General features: G+C 37.7%; 1 protein-coding gene across 2 annotated transcripts in view; it reads left to right on the top strand.

Moving 5' to 3' along the window:
- NEK5 (NIMA related kinase 5) overlaps positions 1-17,593 on the top strand; it is a 68,964-nt gene that overhangs the window by 22,622 nt on the left and 28,749 nt on the right. For both annotated transcript variants that reach the window (XM_016131382.2, XM_016131386.2), the window contains exons 10-19: positions 866-1,066; positions 1,146-1,227; positions 2,605-2,738; positions 5,483-5,667; positions 10,744-10,810; positions 11,663-11,776; positions 12,763-12,849; positions 14,376-14,468; positions 16,550-16,624; positions 16,862-16,930. In XM_016131382.2, coding sequence (XP_015986868.2) covers positions 866-1,066; positions 1,146-1,227; positions 2,605-2,738; positions 5,483-5,667; positions 10,744-10,810; positions 11,663-11,776; positions 12,763-12,849; positions 14,376-14,468; positions 16,550-16,624; positions 16,862-16,930 — 1,107 coding nt within the window. The remainder of the gene's footprint in view (positions 1-865; positions 1,067-1,145; positions 1,228-2,604; positions 2,739-5,482; positions 5,668-10,743; positions 10,811-11,662; positions 11,777-12,762; positions 12,850-14,375; positions 14,469-16,549; positions 16,625-16,861; positions 16,931-17,593) is intronic.

Here is a 17,593-nt window from a genome sequence, read left to right on the forward strand (position 1 = left end):
GACTTTGAGGGTATTGCGCTGTCAGATAGAGAAAGACAAATACCACATGATTTCACATACATGTAGAATTTAAAGGACAAAATAAACAACAACAAAAACGGAAATAAACTCATAGATACAGAGAATACTATGAGGGCTACTAGATGGGAAGGGGGGTTGGGAGGACCATGAAAAAAGGGCAAAGGGATTAAGAAGTACAAATGGATAGATACAGAATAGTCATGGAAGTATAAGTGTAGCATAAGGAAAATAGTCAGCACTGTTGTAAGACATATGTAAAGGGGAAGAGAGATACTTGATTTATGAGGTGACCACTTTATGAGTTATATATATCTCTAATCACTAGGCTGTACAACTGAAACTAATATATTATTGTATGTCAACTATCAATTAAAAAAACTCATTGAGTTGTACAATGTAAATATGAGCAACTTATTACCTATTATACTTCAGTAAAGCTGGGAAAAAAATTTTTAAAGCAAGATGTAAAATTTTGTATCATTGTGACCGCAACTCTATAAAACAAACATAATTTTTCAAAAAGACTAGAAGGAAATATAACTCTGGGTGGTAAAATTATAAAGCTTTTTCTCTGTTTATAACTTCCTATACCTTCCAGTTGTTTATAATGAGTAAATATTATTTTATAAAAATAAAAAAATTTGAAATATCTTAAATAACATGCCATCTCATTGAATAATTGCCTGTAATATCTACTCATGAAATATTAGTTGATGGAAACAATTTAAGTGGAACATGATGCTTCTAATTGGAGCTTTAAAGCATTGTTTTGTTTCACGATACTACTTTAAATACTAGTATTGAATTTTCCCCTAATTTAGGATTATTATTTCTGTCCTTTCAGTTTGAAGGCAGCAACTTACACCAGCTGGTTCTGAAGATTTGTCGAGCACGTTTTGCCCCAGTATCTCCAAGGTTTTCCCGTGACCTGCAGTCCTTGATACCTCAGCTCTTTCAAGTATCTCCCCGAGACCGGCCATCTATTAATTCCATTTTGAAAAAGCCCTTTTTAGAGAATCTTATTGCCAAATACCTGACTCCTGAGGTGAGTTTTACGGTATTTTTGTCTGGATTTTCACAGGGATTTCAATTAGCAGGTCCTTGACACATGTGTTTGGTTTTAGATCATTCAGGAAGAATTCAATCACACCCTCACACTTAGAGCAAGATCATCAGCTTCTAAACCTGCTGGGAAAGTGGTCCAAGGTAAGAATGATTTAACTGTGCAATAAAAAAGATTTATTACATGTGTCTCATATGGTGAGTCATACTAACATTAGCAGGGAAATTCTACCAAATGTATTGAATGTGGATGTTTTAAAAATATGAGCAACATAAGCAGGAGAAATATCATCTTCCAGTGGTGACTAGTGGGTGTGCTTATATAGCTGGCTCATGTATGACCTAGAGGAGTCATCTCCTCTCTTCTTGTAAGTCAGGAAAACTTCATGGAGTAGTACATTTGCTCTTGAAGAGATGTTTGAGGAGGTAGAATCCAAATTTGTATAGGGAAGAAATTAAGAGTAAGAGAAGGTTCACGGACAGACATGGGATGATGATATGAAGCTTATTTTTTGAAATAGAGAGGATGGAATGGAAATAAGGAATTCTCTTAGGCCGATTGGAGCTGAAGTTAGGATATTGGGCCTAATCATTAACAGCGGGAGAACTGTTACTATGTGACTCTCCCAAAGAAAGCAGGTGATACTTTATGGTAATGGTAAGTAGAGAAAATTTTAGTGTCAGGAATCAGCTGATAAAGTGACAAAATGCTGTGTGTGCGTGTGTGTGTGTGGGGGGGGGGGATGCAGAGAGAGAGAGAGAGATTAAAAAGAAAAATTACTAATTCAGTTCATGTGGTGAAATTAAGAGGAATGGGTTTGAACCAGAACTAAATATCTAAACTGAAGGGATAATGAGTAGAGAATCTCTCCAAAGAATCAGTGACAAAGAAATACTTACTATCCACTGTGGCAAAGAAACTGAAATTGAGGAAAGTTGTGAAGGGAAAATGAATGAATGAGCCCCTTTGCCCTGTTTAGTTTGGTTTGGCACTATTTTGCATTGGTTTATGTTGAGAATGTTGAGAACGTAGGTAAGAACAGGATGAGACAAAGTACGCTGTCCACATTTCTAATATAGGAAAGATAAGAAAATGAGAACAAATTTTGATGGCGACAAAGACAAACATTGTAAGACCTGCTCATACATTTCAGACAACACTGTGACATGAATGGTGTGGCCTGATGACCCAAGCTCTGATGACTACTTTTAATTGCTTGTGCCATTATCTTATACATACCGTTTCCGTAAACGTTAACATTAATTCCTAAGTTTTTAAAAACGTGGTATTATATATTATGAGGAATATGTAAAGGAACCCTGAGAAAACATGGTTTTCTCCATTCAGAGAAAATGCATGATAATTTTCCATCAGCACCTCTTTCACTGGGAATAAGTGTCTCTGGGTAAAGTAAACTTGCTGTGCTATGAAATGTCCTTTATGTTTATACTCTCACAAGCATCAATATAAAGATGTAGAAATTTTTAAAAATCGAAGTTGTTTTATTTTGGCGAAATAAGATTCTGATATACAGAAAGTGAGATTCCAGGGGAAGTGCCTACCAAGATCAAAGATATCAGTGCCAATGAAAAGGAAGGATATAAAAAATAGGAATGAATGGAGACCACCAGCTGGAGCCCAGAAGCCCATATCTGTAAGTCGCACTAAACCCTTCTGGCTTTTTAGCAAATGCTATATTCTACAGACCTACTTGCACAAGTCTATGTGGGACAAGCTCATTACTTTGGAATCCACTAGTTTTGAACTTATAATTAAATCTTTCTGTAATGAGCATTAGAGTGGTATTTCATTTGACAATTTCTAGTTGCTATATATTTTAAAACAATGCTATATTTTCTTATAAGTATTCTACATATTAGTTTTAGTTTTCTTTTTATAACTAAAATTCTTTTTAATTCCTTTCAATATGTAAAGTTTTTCTATATGAGACAAGTGAGTAGCATAGTGGCAGAAAACACACAGTCCATACTCTTAATTTTGACATGTTATATATACCTGAGAGATTTTTTTTTTTATTAAATAATCACTGGTCTTTTCCTAGAGGTGCTCTATGCTTTATTATTTGAATCCACTTAACAGAGTGCTGAATCTTTTAGTTTATGCTAGTGAAATGCTTCTAGTATATACATAATAAAGTAGCTATTATCTTTTAAATGAGAATTGCATTTTTAAAGAAGGCTCATTAGGTTATAATTAGAGGACCATTTGGAAATACATTTACTAAGTACAAGACATTTTAATAAGTACTAGACATTTAGAAAATGTGTTGTATAAATAGATTTTCGAAATGATTAGTTAAATTATTGTACTTCATTTGGTGAAATGTGGTTTAACTTTATTAAATAAATTTTAAAAGTATGTTGAAATTTAGAATATTGTTTGGCAGACCTGTAGGAGAGAAAAATCATCTAAAATATCTAAGTGTGGATTAAGTTACAACAAATTGACATTTTCTAATCCTTTGCAAGCTTCCACTAATACAGTGAAATGAATGGGTCTCCATAGAAACCATCTCTGATTCTCACTACCATTTGGGATTTTAGAGAAAATCCTAAAGAAGTTGTTTATTTTTTTCTAAAATTTTTCTTTATTTCTAACCATTTTCCAACAAGTTTAGTGGTACCTTTTGGGTTGTATATAGGTAAAATCATAAAACTAAAAAAAAAAAAAAAAAAACCCAAATTTTAAAGATTACAAAAATAAATGTATAATTTATGTTTAGACTAATAAACCAAATTTTATACACTTAATATTTAAATGGAACTATATGAGAGTGTCATTTTTATAAGCTGAAGGTGGTCAAATATCTATAATTCTATATGGTCAATCTAACATGTATATATAAGCTACATAGCATTAGAAAGAAAGAATATAACATGTTACTTTTTTACAATGAGGAAATTTTAGTTTTAACCATTCTTTTGGTTATTCATATTGATGAAGGACAAGGCAAATTCCCCCGAGCGGGGGAACTCGTGCCCTGCACTGAGAATTCTTGGCTACGCTCAAGAAAGAACTCAAACGCATGCCAGAGTTAGAGTGAGAAGGAAAGTTTATTAGAGAAGGGGCAGCACTCCACGGAGCATGGTCTCCTCAAAGGCAGAGAGTGAGAGAGCTCGAGAGAAACTCAGAGGGACAGTCAGAGAGAAGGACAGAGACAGTGCGGGACCCCGAGTGGTGGTCAGGGAACTCAGTGTGTATATCATTCTTAGTTTCTATGAATTATAGTTTAAATATTTTGTTTACCCATTTCCCTTTGATGGTATGAGCATACAGTATGAAAGGATAAGAGTATGTAGCATGAAAAGGTAAGAATATGTAGCGTGAAAGGCCTGCTGGCATTTCCCAGCCTGTGACCCATTGGTTGATTCCCCATGGTTTTAGCCAGAGGGAATGAAGATTTTATTTTGTGTATGGCGCCACTTTAAAGACTGTTTTTCCTGTTTTCCCTTTATGGTGTGGGGAAATAGATTGTTAGCAATCCCAGCAGAAATCTTCCTTCGTTCTGTAGCTCTCCTCATGATCTGGCTGTGGGGCTGATCAGCATATTGCAGTCTCTGAATACAGCTTGATTTAACATTTTAGTTCTCTTGCCTCTCCCTACATTAATATTTCCAACTGCTAGCACTAAGTCTTTTCAATAGTTTGACCTTCTTTTTCTCTTTTGTTACTAGTTGTTGAGTAGTCAGAGTTGTCCAGATTACTGTTAAATTGACCCTACTTTGCTATTTAGCAACAATGTCTTGATTGGTTTTCATATGTTAATTTGGTCTGAGTCTTTTCTTCCAGCACTTTGGCATCTCCTCAACTCTAAGATAAACAATGGTTTCTGGTTCTTCTCTCATTCTGCTCTGGTTGGGAAGGGTGTGTTTTACTGGGGAAGAATGACTGAATAACACAGCATCTTTTCTTCAAGTCATGGTATCATTTTTAGTCAGTTTATTAGAACCTAAAATGTTGTAGATCCCCAGATTTGTGAGTTGCACAGTAACATGTATTCGTCCATAAAGTATAGTGAGGTGTAAATAAGTTTATGAAAAATAGGCAATAATAATACTAAGTTTAGTTTCAGATCTCAGGTTGGCTAAGCATACTCACTAGCTCAGTATTTTTGACACACTAGCCACGAGGCATGCATAATTCATATCCACACCCTAGCAAAATTACAGACTACTGTACTACAGACTTTTAAAATCTTTTTCAATTCTAGCATTTGGTGATTCTAAGATTATTTTAAATCTGAAAACAACAAAAACAACAAAAATATACCTTTAATGAATGCTTTGTATTACCTATGTGACAGTCAAAACTGTCAATTATTATAGATTTGCATTAAGTATTTTAAAAAAAATTTCCCTCTTCTTTTTAATCCCTCAGATAAAAATGGTAGAAAGGCCCAAACTTGCTGCAGTGTGTGGCCATTATAATTATTACTATGCTCAGCTTGACTTGTTGAGAAAGAGAGCCCATGAGCCAAGTTACCACTGTGTTCCTCAAAAAGATACTGGAGTTGAGGAGAATTATAGTCAGGAAGAAAGCCACGGTCCATCACCAAGGCAATGGTAATGTGATACTCTAACTGAAACTTTACTCTTCTGAAAACATTTGATATATCAACATTCTTTACTCTGCATTCCTTTCAAATTCTCCTAAAATAATCTAAAAACTTCCAAACTTTTCATTTTAAATACTTAATTTACAGTTCCTTTAACCTTTTTCTTTTTTAATTTTCATTAAATTTTTAAAAAAATTTTTTGGTTACAGTTTACATACAATATTAGGTTCAGGTGTACAACATAATGATTAGACACTTATATAACTTACAAAGTGATCGCCTGGTAATCCCTCGAACCTTTTTCCTCTCAGATCTGATGTAGCTTATTTTCTTATTCATATAGTCATTTAACTATGGACACAGATTCATATTCTTGAATTTTTAATATTTTTTCTTCCTTCTAGTAAATTTCACTGCCTGAGACTTATGAAAATAATTGTATTTGTATCATTTTGCAAAGAGATTATTACTATTCATCAATAATAATTGAATTACAATTATCATTTGAGACATATTGGAAAGTGAAATATATGTCATTCAACATTTATATTCTTGGGATATTTCAGAATATGGATGTATTAGAAAGAAAATAATATACATAAACTGCTCTTCTGGCAGACTTTCAAAAAGTTTATTCCATAGAAAATTTCAGCATTATTTTCTATTGTTTATTTCACACTAATGTCAGTGTTTCTGTGTTCAGAATAATTGACACCTACCCCTAGGCCTGAAGACCTAAGTAGGAGAGTCATTTTTTTAAAAAATGTTTTTGCCATCACATTTTTTTCTTTCAGTGTTGAGATTTTGCTAATTTTCGGTGACTGTCATTATTTGTTGTTGAAATTTTTGATGAATAATGAAAAATACAAGAGAATGTGTGATGGTGAGCCCATCAGATAGCTAATGAAAAGATTAGCTATGAGAAAAGTAGACAATTTATTTTTAAAGATAATTGGTACCAAGAGGCAGGGAAAAAATGGCATAGATGATAGAGGTTCTGTTCATCACTCTGGCAACCAAATCAAAGTTGTGACAGACACAAGGAGTGAACAGCAAGGAAAAATTGCCTGTCAACTAGACGAACAAGCCATGCAACTAGGGAGAAATCTAAGAAATCGCCCTGTAATGGCAGAAGATAGGACGGGGTGAGGATGCGGGGCCTGGGCTGAGTGGCTGAGTGGGACAGAGGCTGTGGCAGTGGCGGTGGCCGACGCCTCTTAAAGGGGCTGTTTTCACGAGTGGACTTTCATGGTGATGGACCTGCTTACTGTGAGCACCAGCACCAAGTCAGCTGCTATTGGGGCACCAGGGACTTACAGGGGGACACTGAGTTGTCGGAGTGAGGGCTGAGGGGAGACTTGCTCTGTACAGAAGTGCCAGCGGTATCCATTGTTTCTTTGTTGATCCCTCCCCCTTCCAGTATGCAGTCCCAGCGCTACCATAGGGGAGACATCATCAAACTGGATAACAGAGGTTACTCAGCCCAGAGGATTCCCTCAAACTCCTCATCCTCCAACTTGCAGCTCCCACCACAAGCCACATGGAGGTGTATCCTCGGCAAGCCATGTGTTCCTTACTGAACAGTGCCTAGACTCACACTGGTGGCAGCTGGCTTTGGTTTCTGCTGTGGCCTTTTGAGGCAACTATAAGCACAGCATCTGTAGATTGCTTGCTGATTCTTAACAGGTGGCCCCAGAGAGGTACAGGCTTGGGTTAAATTTGGCCAGTAGCTGAACCCCTCTCAGGACTGTGCCACTGGACACCTACTTCACAAATCCACACTAATAAGACTGGGAGACTTAGGAGCTTTGCTTAGTACATAGAAACAGATACAGAAAGGCAGCCACAATGGGAAGACAAAGAAGCAGAAACCACATGAGAGAATAGAACAGAGACCCAGAAATATTGGAGTCAAGCAATTTAACAGATGTGGAGTTCAAAACACTGGTTATAAAGATGCTCAAAGAACTTAGGGGAAGATGAATTCAGTGCGAACTTCAACAAAAAGATAAAAAACATAAAAGTGGAAATGGAAATTATAAAAGGGAACCAATCTGTATGACGAGCACATTATCCGAAATGAGAAGTATATTAAATGGAATAAACAAAGAAATAAAGTGAATAAAGAAGAAGCTCAAATGACCTATCCAGGATTGGGAAAGCCAAGGACACTCAATCAGAATGGCAAGGAAAAAAATGCCAAGACTATAATAATAATTTAAGGGGCCTATGGGACACTATTAAAGGTAAAAATATCTATCTCATCAGTGTACTGGAAGGAAAACAAGATGTTGAACAGCTATTTGAAGAAATAATGATGGAAAACTTCCCAAACATGGTGAAGGAAATAGACATAAAACCCCAGGAAGCTTGGAGAATCCCCAAAACCAGGAATCCGAAGAGGCCCACACCAAGACATATCATAATTAAAATGCCAAAAGTTAAATACAAAGAGAAGATCTTAAAAGCAGCAAGAGAAAATCAGATAGTTACCCACAAGGAAGCACCCATAAGACTGGCAGCTGATTTCTCAAAAGAAACCATGCAGAACAGAAGGGCTTGGTCCAAAATATTCGACATGATGAAAACCCAGGATCTACAACCAAGAATACTTTATCCAGCAAAGCTATCATTTAGAGTTGAAGGACAGATAAAGAGCTTTCCAGACAAAAATAAGTTAAAGGAATTTATCATCACCAAGCCAGTATTACAGGAAATGTTGGAAGGACTTCTTTGAGAAGAAAAAACATGTATCAAAAACAGAAATAAAGAATGGTAACAACTACATTCCTATCAACAAGTACCTCAAGTAGAAAAGAATTAAGTGCTCCAACCAAAATGTAGAGTGGCTGAATGGATAGGAAAACAAGACCCCTACATATACGGCCTACAAGAGACTCACTTCAGATTAAAAGACACACACAGACTAAAAGGAAAGGGAAGGAAAAAGACATTGCCTTGATGGACTTACAGGGTATTGGGCTAAATGAAATGGGTCAGATAGAGAAAGACAAATAACGCATGATTTCACGTACATGTGGAATCTAAAGAATAAAATCAGCAACAACAACAACAACAGAAAAAATGGAAATAAACTCATAGATACAGAGAATATTTCGAGGGCTATTAAATGGGAGGGTAGTCAGGGGGACAAAAAAAGGCAAAGGGATTATGAGGTACAAATGAATAGTTGCAGAATAATAGACATGGAGATATAAAGTATAGCATGGGGAAGATGGTTAATAATGTAATAAATATGTAAGGGGGAAAAGGGGTACTACATTTAGTGGGGTGATCACTTTGCAAGTTATGTGGATTTCTGATTACTATACTGTACAACTGTAACTGGTATATTATTATATGCCAACTAAAATCAAAAAGCTCATTGAATTGTACAGTGTAAATGCAAGCAACTAATTCTCTATAATATTTCAATAAAGATGAAAAAAAGATAATGGTTACCATTATAGTTTTATTCATTCATAACACACTTTTAATGACCTCCTTGATCATTAAAAGTTGTGTGTTCCACTTAGTTCAAATTATAGTATTTATACAGAACTCTACTAATGAGTGATGTATATTTTACACAGGTGCAGCCATAACACTCCTTTTCCCTTTCTCAGCCACTGAGGAAATATCTTCCACTCTTTGTCTAGAAATGAGAGCTGTCAAACCATCCATTATTTTGTTTCTAAAGGGTTTTATCTCCCAAACACATAACATTGTAGAAACGTTCTTCTCTTTCCTGTACACTGCTGTCCATCATGGGCACCATCCAACTGTATCCTGGGATGCCCCTCTGATGACTTTATTGGTAACCCTCTCACCATTCTTCTGGCCCTGACCCCTAGCTTTCTCTCTGTCAGCTCTGATTCCACGAAAAGCAAGTCTTGATATACTTTTCTGGAGGAAGAGGAATCTGTGTGTGTGTGTGTGTGTCTTTGTCTGAGAGAGACATAGATACCAAAGACACAGAGACAGAGAAAGACAGAGAATGTATTTTGGATAGCTTCTGGGTGACTGAATATTTTTTGTCACGGAGATGTTGTTACACAGACCACTTAGGTTTCTGAGGGAGATGAGTGCTATACATTAGCCTTGTTGATTCCAGCACTTATGTGTCAGACGCTAGCCAGGCACCTGCACAGACCTAAGCCCTTCTCATCCTCATATCAACCCCTAGGAGATAGTATTGTGCTCATTTATGCATGAGGAACTATATATGAGGAACTTTCTCTAGCTTGTCATTCCATCATGCTTCTCAACTACCGATATTAACTTGACCCTTCATAAACTGCGGACTGCTCATGATGTTCCTGAAGGAGTTATTTCTGAAATGATAGTTCTATCTTAAGAGCCCTAGAAATTGCTGGTATTCCAAACAACTTCTCACATAGTTCATACTGTGATCCGAAATGTAGTTTTTATTTAGCGATCAGTAATTATAGAAATTCTTAGCAGGAGATTCAGCAAAAAAGATAAATAAATAGAACATAGGTGCAAACCTAAAAATAATTTCATGAGAACTGTGTTGGAAAAATACCTTAAACATTGTGAGAGACAGCTAAGGCCTCATTTTTCATTCATTAAGCACTTGCATGCCAGCATGAGGAATAGAGGTAAAGTGATGGGACATCATCCTGCTCTCAAGGAGCTCAGAGTGTAGACAGGAAACAAACTAACAAGCATCATTTAAATCAGGGGTGACAAGGCTGTGGATTAGATACCTGTACAGAGCATGAGAAGATATGGGTTCGTTTTTTTCCCCCTCCAACGTATTATGGACTCAGGAAGGACTAATTCCAGTCTCGAAGAAAAATTACTGGATCAGAACATTTTTCTGTTTTATTCTCTTCTGTATCCCCAATTGGTACTATTCTCTTTATCTGCCTTTCTTCTCGATTCCAAAGATCTTCTTTTCCAAAGTGCACATTCTGAAACTTTGAACTACTTCTGAAACTCGCAAGTTCAAGTCACAGGTGAATTGTGAATCTCATTACTAAGCTAAAAATCGACCCGTCAAATCAGTGCCTAAGACTACTTAAAATTTACTGAAGCTGAACATTTTTTATTTCCTAAGGCCTGCTGAATATCTTCAGAGGAGATTTGAAGCTCAACAATATAAGCTGAAAGTAGAAAAGCAGTTGGTGAGTAAAATGCCAAATGCAAGAGACAATCAGGAATTTCCTAATAGTGCCTCTGTTCAGAAACACTCATGGATCCTTAAGTCAAAGTTCATTACACAGAGAAGATGAAGACTATTCTCCACCTTCCCCAGTTTTTAGTAGCTTAAAGAAGAATAATGGGAATAGGCTTGAATCTGGGTCTGGGAAGCCTGTTTTTTTCCCCTGGCTCCCCCACTTGCTGTGTGACCTTACATAGGTCATGCAACCTCTCTGAGCCTCAGTTTCCTTTCCTATAAAAGATAGTTTTAGAGTAGATGAGCTGCAAGGTTCCCTTCAGTGCTGCAATCTTTGACTTTATTTTAACAGAATTCTACACATTTTTAAAAAAGTGATTATTATATTTTATTTGAAATGAAAATTAACCTTTTCTGTTAAGTACAGTGTCAAAATCTGGGAACTGAGGGAAGCTGGATATGCACCTTGTTTGTATTGTTCTTATTCTGAACTGCTAAAAATCTTCAGTTCTATTCCCCTAACCTAATCTCATGCTCTAGAGTTTGATAAACTTTCGATGAATTTTAATTTAACTATTATAATTTGCCAGTTCAGAAAATGAATCTAGATATTTCATATGGTAGCATAAAATATTGATTGCTTTGGATAAATAACAAATGATTTTATTAATTTTCTTGAATTTTTTAACATTTCATACTTAAGAAAATTCTGCTCACTATTAAAAAAAAACAACCAAAAAAATCCTCCCAAATACAAAGTTTGATTGGTGATATAATTCTTGTTTAAAGAAAGTCATGGTCAAATCAGAATGTTTCCAATATGCAAGTATGTTTTATAAATTATTTCATTCAAAAACAGGGTCTTCGTCCGTCTTCTGCAGAGCCAAATCACAAGAGAGAAGAGATAGTAAGTAATGGAGGAGAGCCAGGATGCCAGGAGCTGCCGCTCGGGAGAAACAAGATGAAGGAGCAGGTTAGAACCAGTCTGATTCCGGGCCACCCTGACTCATATCACTGCCTTTTGTACTGTAATGAGGTATTATTTTTAGTGTCTACAGGAAGTGCCTGAGAGAGCCTACTACACAAATACTTATTAGGCACGCTTACGTGCCGTGCCATGCCGAAGGTTTTAGTGATACAGAAATACATATCTCGCCTTCTCTGAGAATGCAACATAGCTAAATTCATAAGGCTTTTTACCTTGGATTGATAAAGTAACTGCCATCAGCAAAAGTTTTGAATTTTGTATTAGTTCCCTAGAGCTACCTTATAGGATAACAAACTGAGTGGTTTAAAACAACAGAAATTGATTGTCTCACAGTTCTGGAGGCTGAAAGTCCAAAATCAAGGTGCTGTCAGAGCTGTGCTCCCTTGCAAACCTGTAGGGGAACCCTTCTTTGCATGTCCTAACTTCCAGCGTCCTCAGCAACCTGGCAACCCTTGGCTTACAGCTGCATATCTCTATGCTCTGCCACTGTCACATGGCATTCTTCCTGTGAGTCTGTCTTCACGTGGCCATCTTCTTAAAAGAACACCAGTCACACTGGATCAGGGGCTCGCTCTACTCCAGTATGACCACATCTTAGCTAATTGCATTTGTAATGACGCTCTCCAAATAAGGTCACATTCGGAGGTACAGGGCATACCCAACATATCTTTTCTGGGGGACGAAGTTCTACCCATAACAGGATTATATGTAAAAGTGGGATATAAAAAGTAACTGTATGTTGTTAACACATTTGGGATTATGTGTAAAACTGAGGTCGCCCCAAGCCACCTTATCACTCACAGTGAGTGAAGAACCGCAACTGCAAGGGAAGGCGGACTGTCATCTTTGGGAGCAGCGGGTTTTCTAATGCCGATTATATATCAAACATTTTCAAATCGTGGCTGTATAGAGGTTATTTTGTTAAGTTGTTTGCGAACATTTAAAATTTTTGGATTGGGATCGCTTTCCAGGAATATTGGAAGCAGTTAGAGGAAATACGCTACCAGTACCACAATGACATGAAGGAAATGAGAAGGAAGATGGGGAGTGAACTGGAGGTAAATACATTCATTCTTCAGAAGAGAATATTGTTCTGTTAATTCAGAGCTAACGAAATTGAGCAGGTATTAAAAGTAATGATCTTGTAGAAAAGATGACTTTTTATCATGCAAACTCTTTAACGTGAATGCTGTCAGGTCTGATTGAAGCTTTGCGTGGTTATGGTTTAGTTGGGACTACAGAGATGATGAGGATATCTGAGATTCTCAGGAATGGCGATTATTAGAAATGCTTGTTGATTGTCCTCATGAATCAGCCAATAACTGTCAAGTGAGCAGCTGTACTACACTATAAGTCGATTAGATGCAATAAGTTCACATCCACAAGGTAAGAAAAAAGACCAGCATTTACTGAATTCAACTATTGGCATAGTCTCACAGGCAGGGGTAAGGTTCTAAAGTCCGTATAAGGCACAGTTGAGTGCAGTTGAGATAAATTTTGAAAATTCTTTAAAGGTATCACATTGGAAACTCATTCTTTCATCTCTCAGATCACTGCTTTTTCAGTAGAATTCCCAGTAAAATAGCTGGGTTGGGTTTGGAGATTACATTATATGACAAAGACAGATATTTAAACACTAGCAACACCCGGGAATTCCCCCCCTGTGAGAGGCCTGAGGGCACTGAGATGAGGAGACACAGCTGGGCCCCTGGCTCATCTTCACTCGAGCCCACACTCATTGAGTAAACCATCCACACTGCTGAAATTGATCTTTCTGTCCCCATCTCCTTCACCCCTGAGTGCCTATAGATGAATTAATGCAGGTGAAATGAGCATATGGTGCAGTTCAGTTGTATGTGCCAAGCTCCTAACTAGAGCTTTCACATACTTTATCTCGTTTACATCCCCCCATGCAGAGAAGTTAAGTAACTCATCCACACAAGGCAGGCCACATAAATAGCTGATTCCAAAACCTCTTCTCTTTCTAGCATATACTCTTCTACTCATAAATAGTAGGAAAGATAAGACGCACAAGTATGAAGCAATTTTTGAGTAAGACTGCACATGGTTAAGCTCTGTAAGTGCGCAGGTGCAGGTTTCATGGAAGAAGGGAGGTGGCGCCGAGGTGGGGTCTGAGAGGGAGGGGGGTTTAGAGAGGCAGACCAGGGCGGAGGGTGTTCTGAAAGAGCCCTACAAAGGCTCAGTGGGAGGACTGGATGTGTCGGGAGGACTGGATGTGCTGGGAGCGGCTTGGCTAACGACGGTAGGGAGCCTCGTACTGTCGTCAATTTTATCTGTAAAGTAGGTCTGTGATGGGAAACCTGAGTCCAGGAAAGATGGAGAGTGGACATTTCTTCAGAGACCGTGAAAGCAGCACTTGGGGAGTAGGGGAATACCAAGGCAGCCATAGGGAAAAGGAGCCATCAAGAGCTTCTCCCAGCCACTGCCGTTGATTGTCCCTTGACCGGCAGGTGGAGAGCATTTCCTCACTAGACCCCATTCATACCTGGGCAGAGGTGCATCAGGCAGCTTTCAGAATGGATGCAGAGCCAATCTTGTTGACTGTGTATACTTTGTGTTCAAGGAGAACTCAAATATAAGGAATAAAACCTATCTGGTGAAGAAGAGAAACCTGCCCATCTCCCAAGAGGCACCCGAGGAAGAAGGACCTGCGCAGGTGATGGTTATCGTTAGATGTTTATGTGTATCCCAGTGAGTTTTCCCTAGCCTGGTGGTTCTTACCCCTCACAATACAGTATAATTATGTGGGGGAAATTTTTAAAAACTCAAATGCCTACATTTTGCCCCAGATGGTCTGGGGTGGGGCCCAGGCATCCTATTTTCAAAAGCTGGCTGGGTGATTTAGTGTGCGGCCAAGTTTCAGAACTGCTCTCATGACCATGTGAATATTCAGCTTTCTGGATGGTGTTTGAGTCAGGGTCTCAGACACATTGCTCAGAAAATCTGATGTTTAACTTCCCTTCTTTTTCAACCTTAAACATTTTTGGCCAAAGTAGGGAACTGGGCAGAGCTGAGTTATCAGTGGCTCCTGTGGGACTTTTTCTTTCCCTTCTGGGAGGCCTTTCATCTTTATCTTCAAGGTGCTTCAAAGGCTTGAGTAAGGCCGGGGAGAGGAACCAGTGCTGCATGAAGGCGGAAAGGCCTCCCTGAAAGATCCTGGGACCTTCGCATTGGTGCCAGAGAGATCTAAAGTGGACTGAGGTTGAATTTTTCACCTAGTGCAGTGGATGGGGCTTTAGGAGTCTAAATAGTTGTATGTTAAGGAAAATAAAGCAATGCGATATTTCCTGTACTATTGAGACAACCGATTATGTAATCAAATCAGACAACCGACTTCACAAATATAATAATATACGTTAGTCACAGTCCTTTTTCAGAGTTCATAATATTTCAAGGCAGAAAAGCACCCTTCCCGAGGTTGCAGGGCAAACAACTAATAATGATTCAAACTGACACACGCTGTATGCGAAGTACATACAAAGACAGCGGAAATACAGATGAGGCGGTAACTGATTCTAAGGGATGGATGATAGAGACCTAATGTACAGTGGCGGAGGGAAGAGGACATGAAACACACACACACACACCACACACACACACACACTCGGGACAGTACCATTTCCTAGTATGAGGAAGAGTGGGGGGTGAGCCTATGGTGGGGGACAAAGAAGAGTTCTGTTTCGGACATGTGGGTCAGAGGGGATCTGAGACTGCGAACCTGCTGCAGGGCCTGTGCCCTGCTGCTCCCTCTGATGGGACACGCTTTCCCCAGACCGTCACATGCCCAGGTCCAGCATCATCCCAGGGCTTACAGCAAGTGCCACACAGGCTTTTCCTGCATTGTTCTCACCCCCTACTCTATGCTGTTACCCTATTTTATTTTTTTTATAGCACTTAACACTTTCCGAAATTACATCGTTACTTTGTTAATTCATTTATTGCCTATCTTGGTCCCGTAAAACGTTAAGTTCCATGTCAGCAGAGACCTTGCAGCCACAGTCGCTGCTCTAGCCCATTGGACATTGTCTGGCCATACCGGGTGCTCAATATGAATTTTTGGAATGGCTGTTAAAGTGAAGATGATGCCAAGCAGGCTGTGGAATATGCGAGCTTAAAGCTCAGAGAGGAGGAAAGATCAAACCTGAAGATACATGTCTAAGAGTCACTGCATAAAGATGGCTTTTAAACCCATAGGACTTACTGAGACCCCCTTGTGTCGAGGAAGAAAGGGGCAGATAGCCCAGGCCTGAACTCTGAGAAAGCTCAGCATTTGAACTTCACCTCTCGACTATTTTTTGAAATTCCCGTCATCTATTTTTGCAGTCTCCTTCTGTTCCCTTTTGAAATTGCCTGTAGAGTTTTAGAGCCCTCTTCTTTATGCTGTCAGGAGCTGTGTGCTTTTCTTGTTTTCCTGATTAAGATCATAAACCTCTTAAGAACAGGATCCAGTAGTTAAAATTATGTTCTTGAATTAAATTAGGTTGTATTGGACTAGACCGTTGTCACAGTATAGAACTGCACCTATTGCAATGCCAGTGTTAAGTATATTGATGTTTTGAGTTAATGGACACTGTCCCCACATTTTAGTGAATTATTATTAAAGCCATGTTTTTATTCTCAAATCAATTATCTGATTCAATCCAGAAATCAAATTATGTAAACATACCAGGGGTTGTAAAAATATAATTGTTTGATCAATATTAAATGCTATGTTTTAATTTTTCTCTAAACTTTCAGGATATTGAAAGAGACTTGAAACAAATTAGACTTCAGAACATAAAGGAAAGTAAAATTTCAGAGCAAAAATATAAGGTAATATACATTTGTCTTTCGGTTTCATATTAAAAAGCTGGTTGGGGGTTCATACCTTGCAATCTGGGTCGACTACAGGATTTCCCCCCCCCCCCCCCATACACTATTTTATGGAATTGCTTTATTTTATGATGTTAGATTAGTGGTTTTATGTGTCTATAATGTCAAATAGGAAGTTATAATTTTAAGATTTTTATTGCATTGCTAAACTAAGATTGTTTTCTTGCTTTTTTCTAGAGAGGGGTAAAGTTTGAAATTAATTTAGATGAATGTATTTCTGATGAAAATACCCTCGAAGAGGAAGAGGTATGTCATTAAGTATATGTTTCCATTAGTAAGCATGAGAAAATGAGTGTCTTAGTAGCGTGTTTCATGAAGTTTTTCCATAGGAACTAGGGAGAAGTTTTTTCCTCTCATTCTTTTTAAATTGAGGCTATTCTCTTAAATGGATTATTCCAATTTAATTCATTTTTTAAATAAATAATCTATTTCCTCACAATATTAACTTTTAATCATAGCAAAATTAAAATAGAAGACATAATACATACTCAATAAGTACTGTCATTACCTAAAAAATCGAGCGGGTACCCTGAAACCATGCATATTTATTTTAGGTCTTAGCTATTAATAACTTTATACAGGTCCTTAGGTGAATCTCAGTTATGCCTTTGGGCTGTCGTTGATACAGCAATAAATCCATGATCACAGTAAACTCAAACTTCATTTTATTACTTGAGTTCAACATCTTTTTTAATCCCACTTTTTACCAGACCTACTAACAAATATCAAAATTTACTGATTTGTGTTTCCATTTCACCTTCTATAAACTTGCCTTTTAAATTACCAAAAAAGTTAAATATGTGTATTTACATGTTCTATATCACACTTGATACTCAATTTCTTTCTTTCATATTCTTCATCAGCTTAAAACTTTTTAATGTTACCATTTCTTTCAGGTGTGTATATGTT

This window comes from Rousettus aegyptiacus, unplaced genomic scaffold (genome assembly GCF_014176215.1).
Source record: "Rousettus aegyptiacus isolate mRouAeg1 unplaced genomic scaffold, mRouAeg1.p scaffold_m13_p_11, whole genome shotgun sequence".
In the NCBI taxonomy this organism is placed as follows: domain Eukaryota; kingdom Metazoa; phylum Chordata; class Mammalia; order Chiroptera; family Pteropodidae; genus Rousettus; species Rousettus aegyptiacus.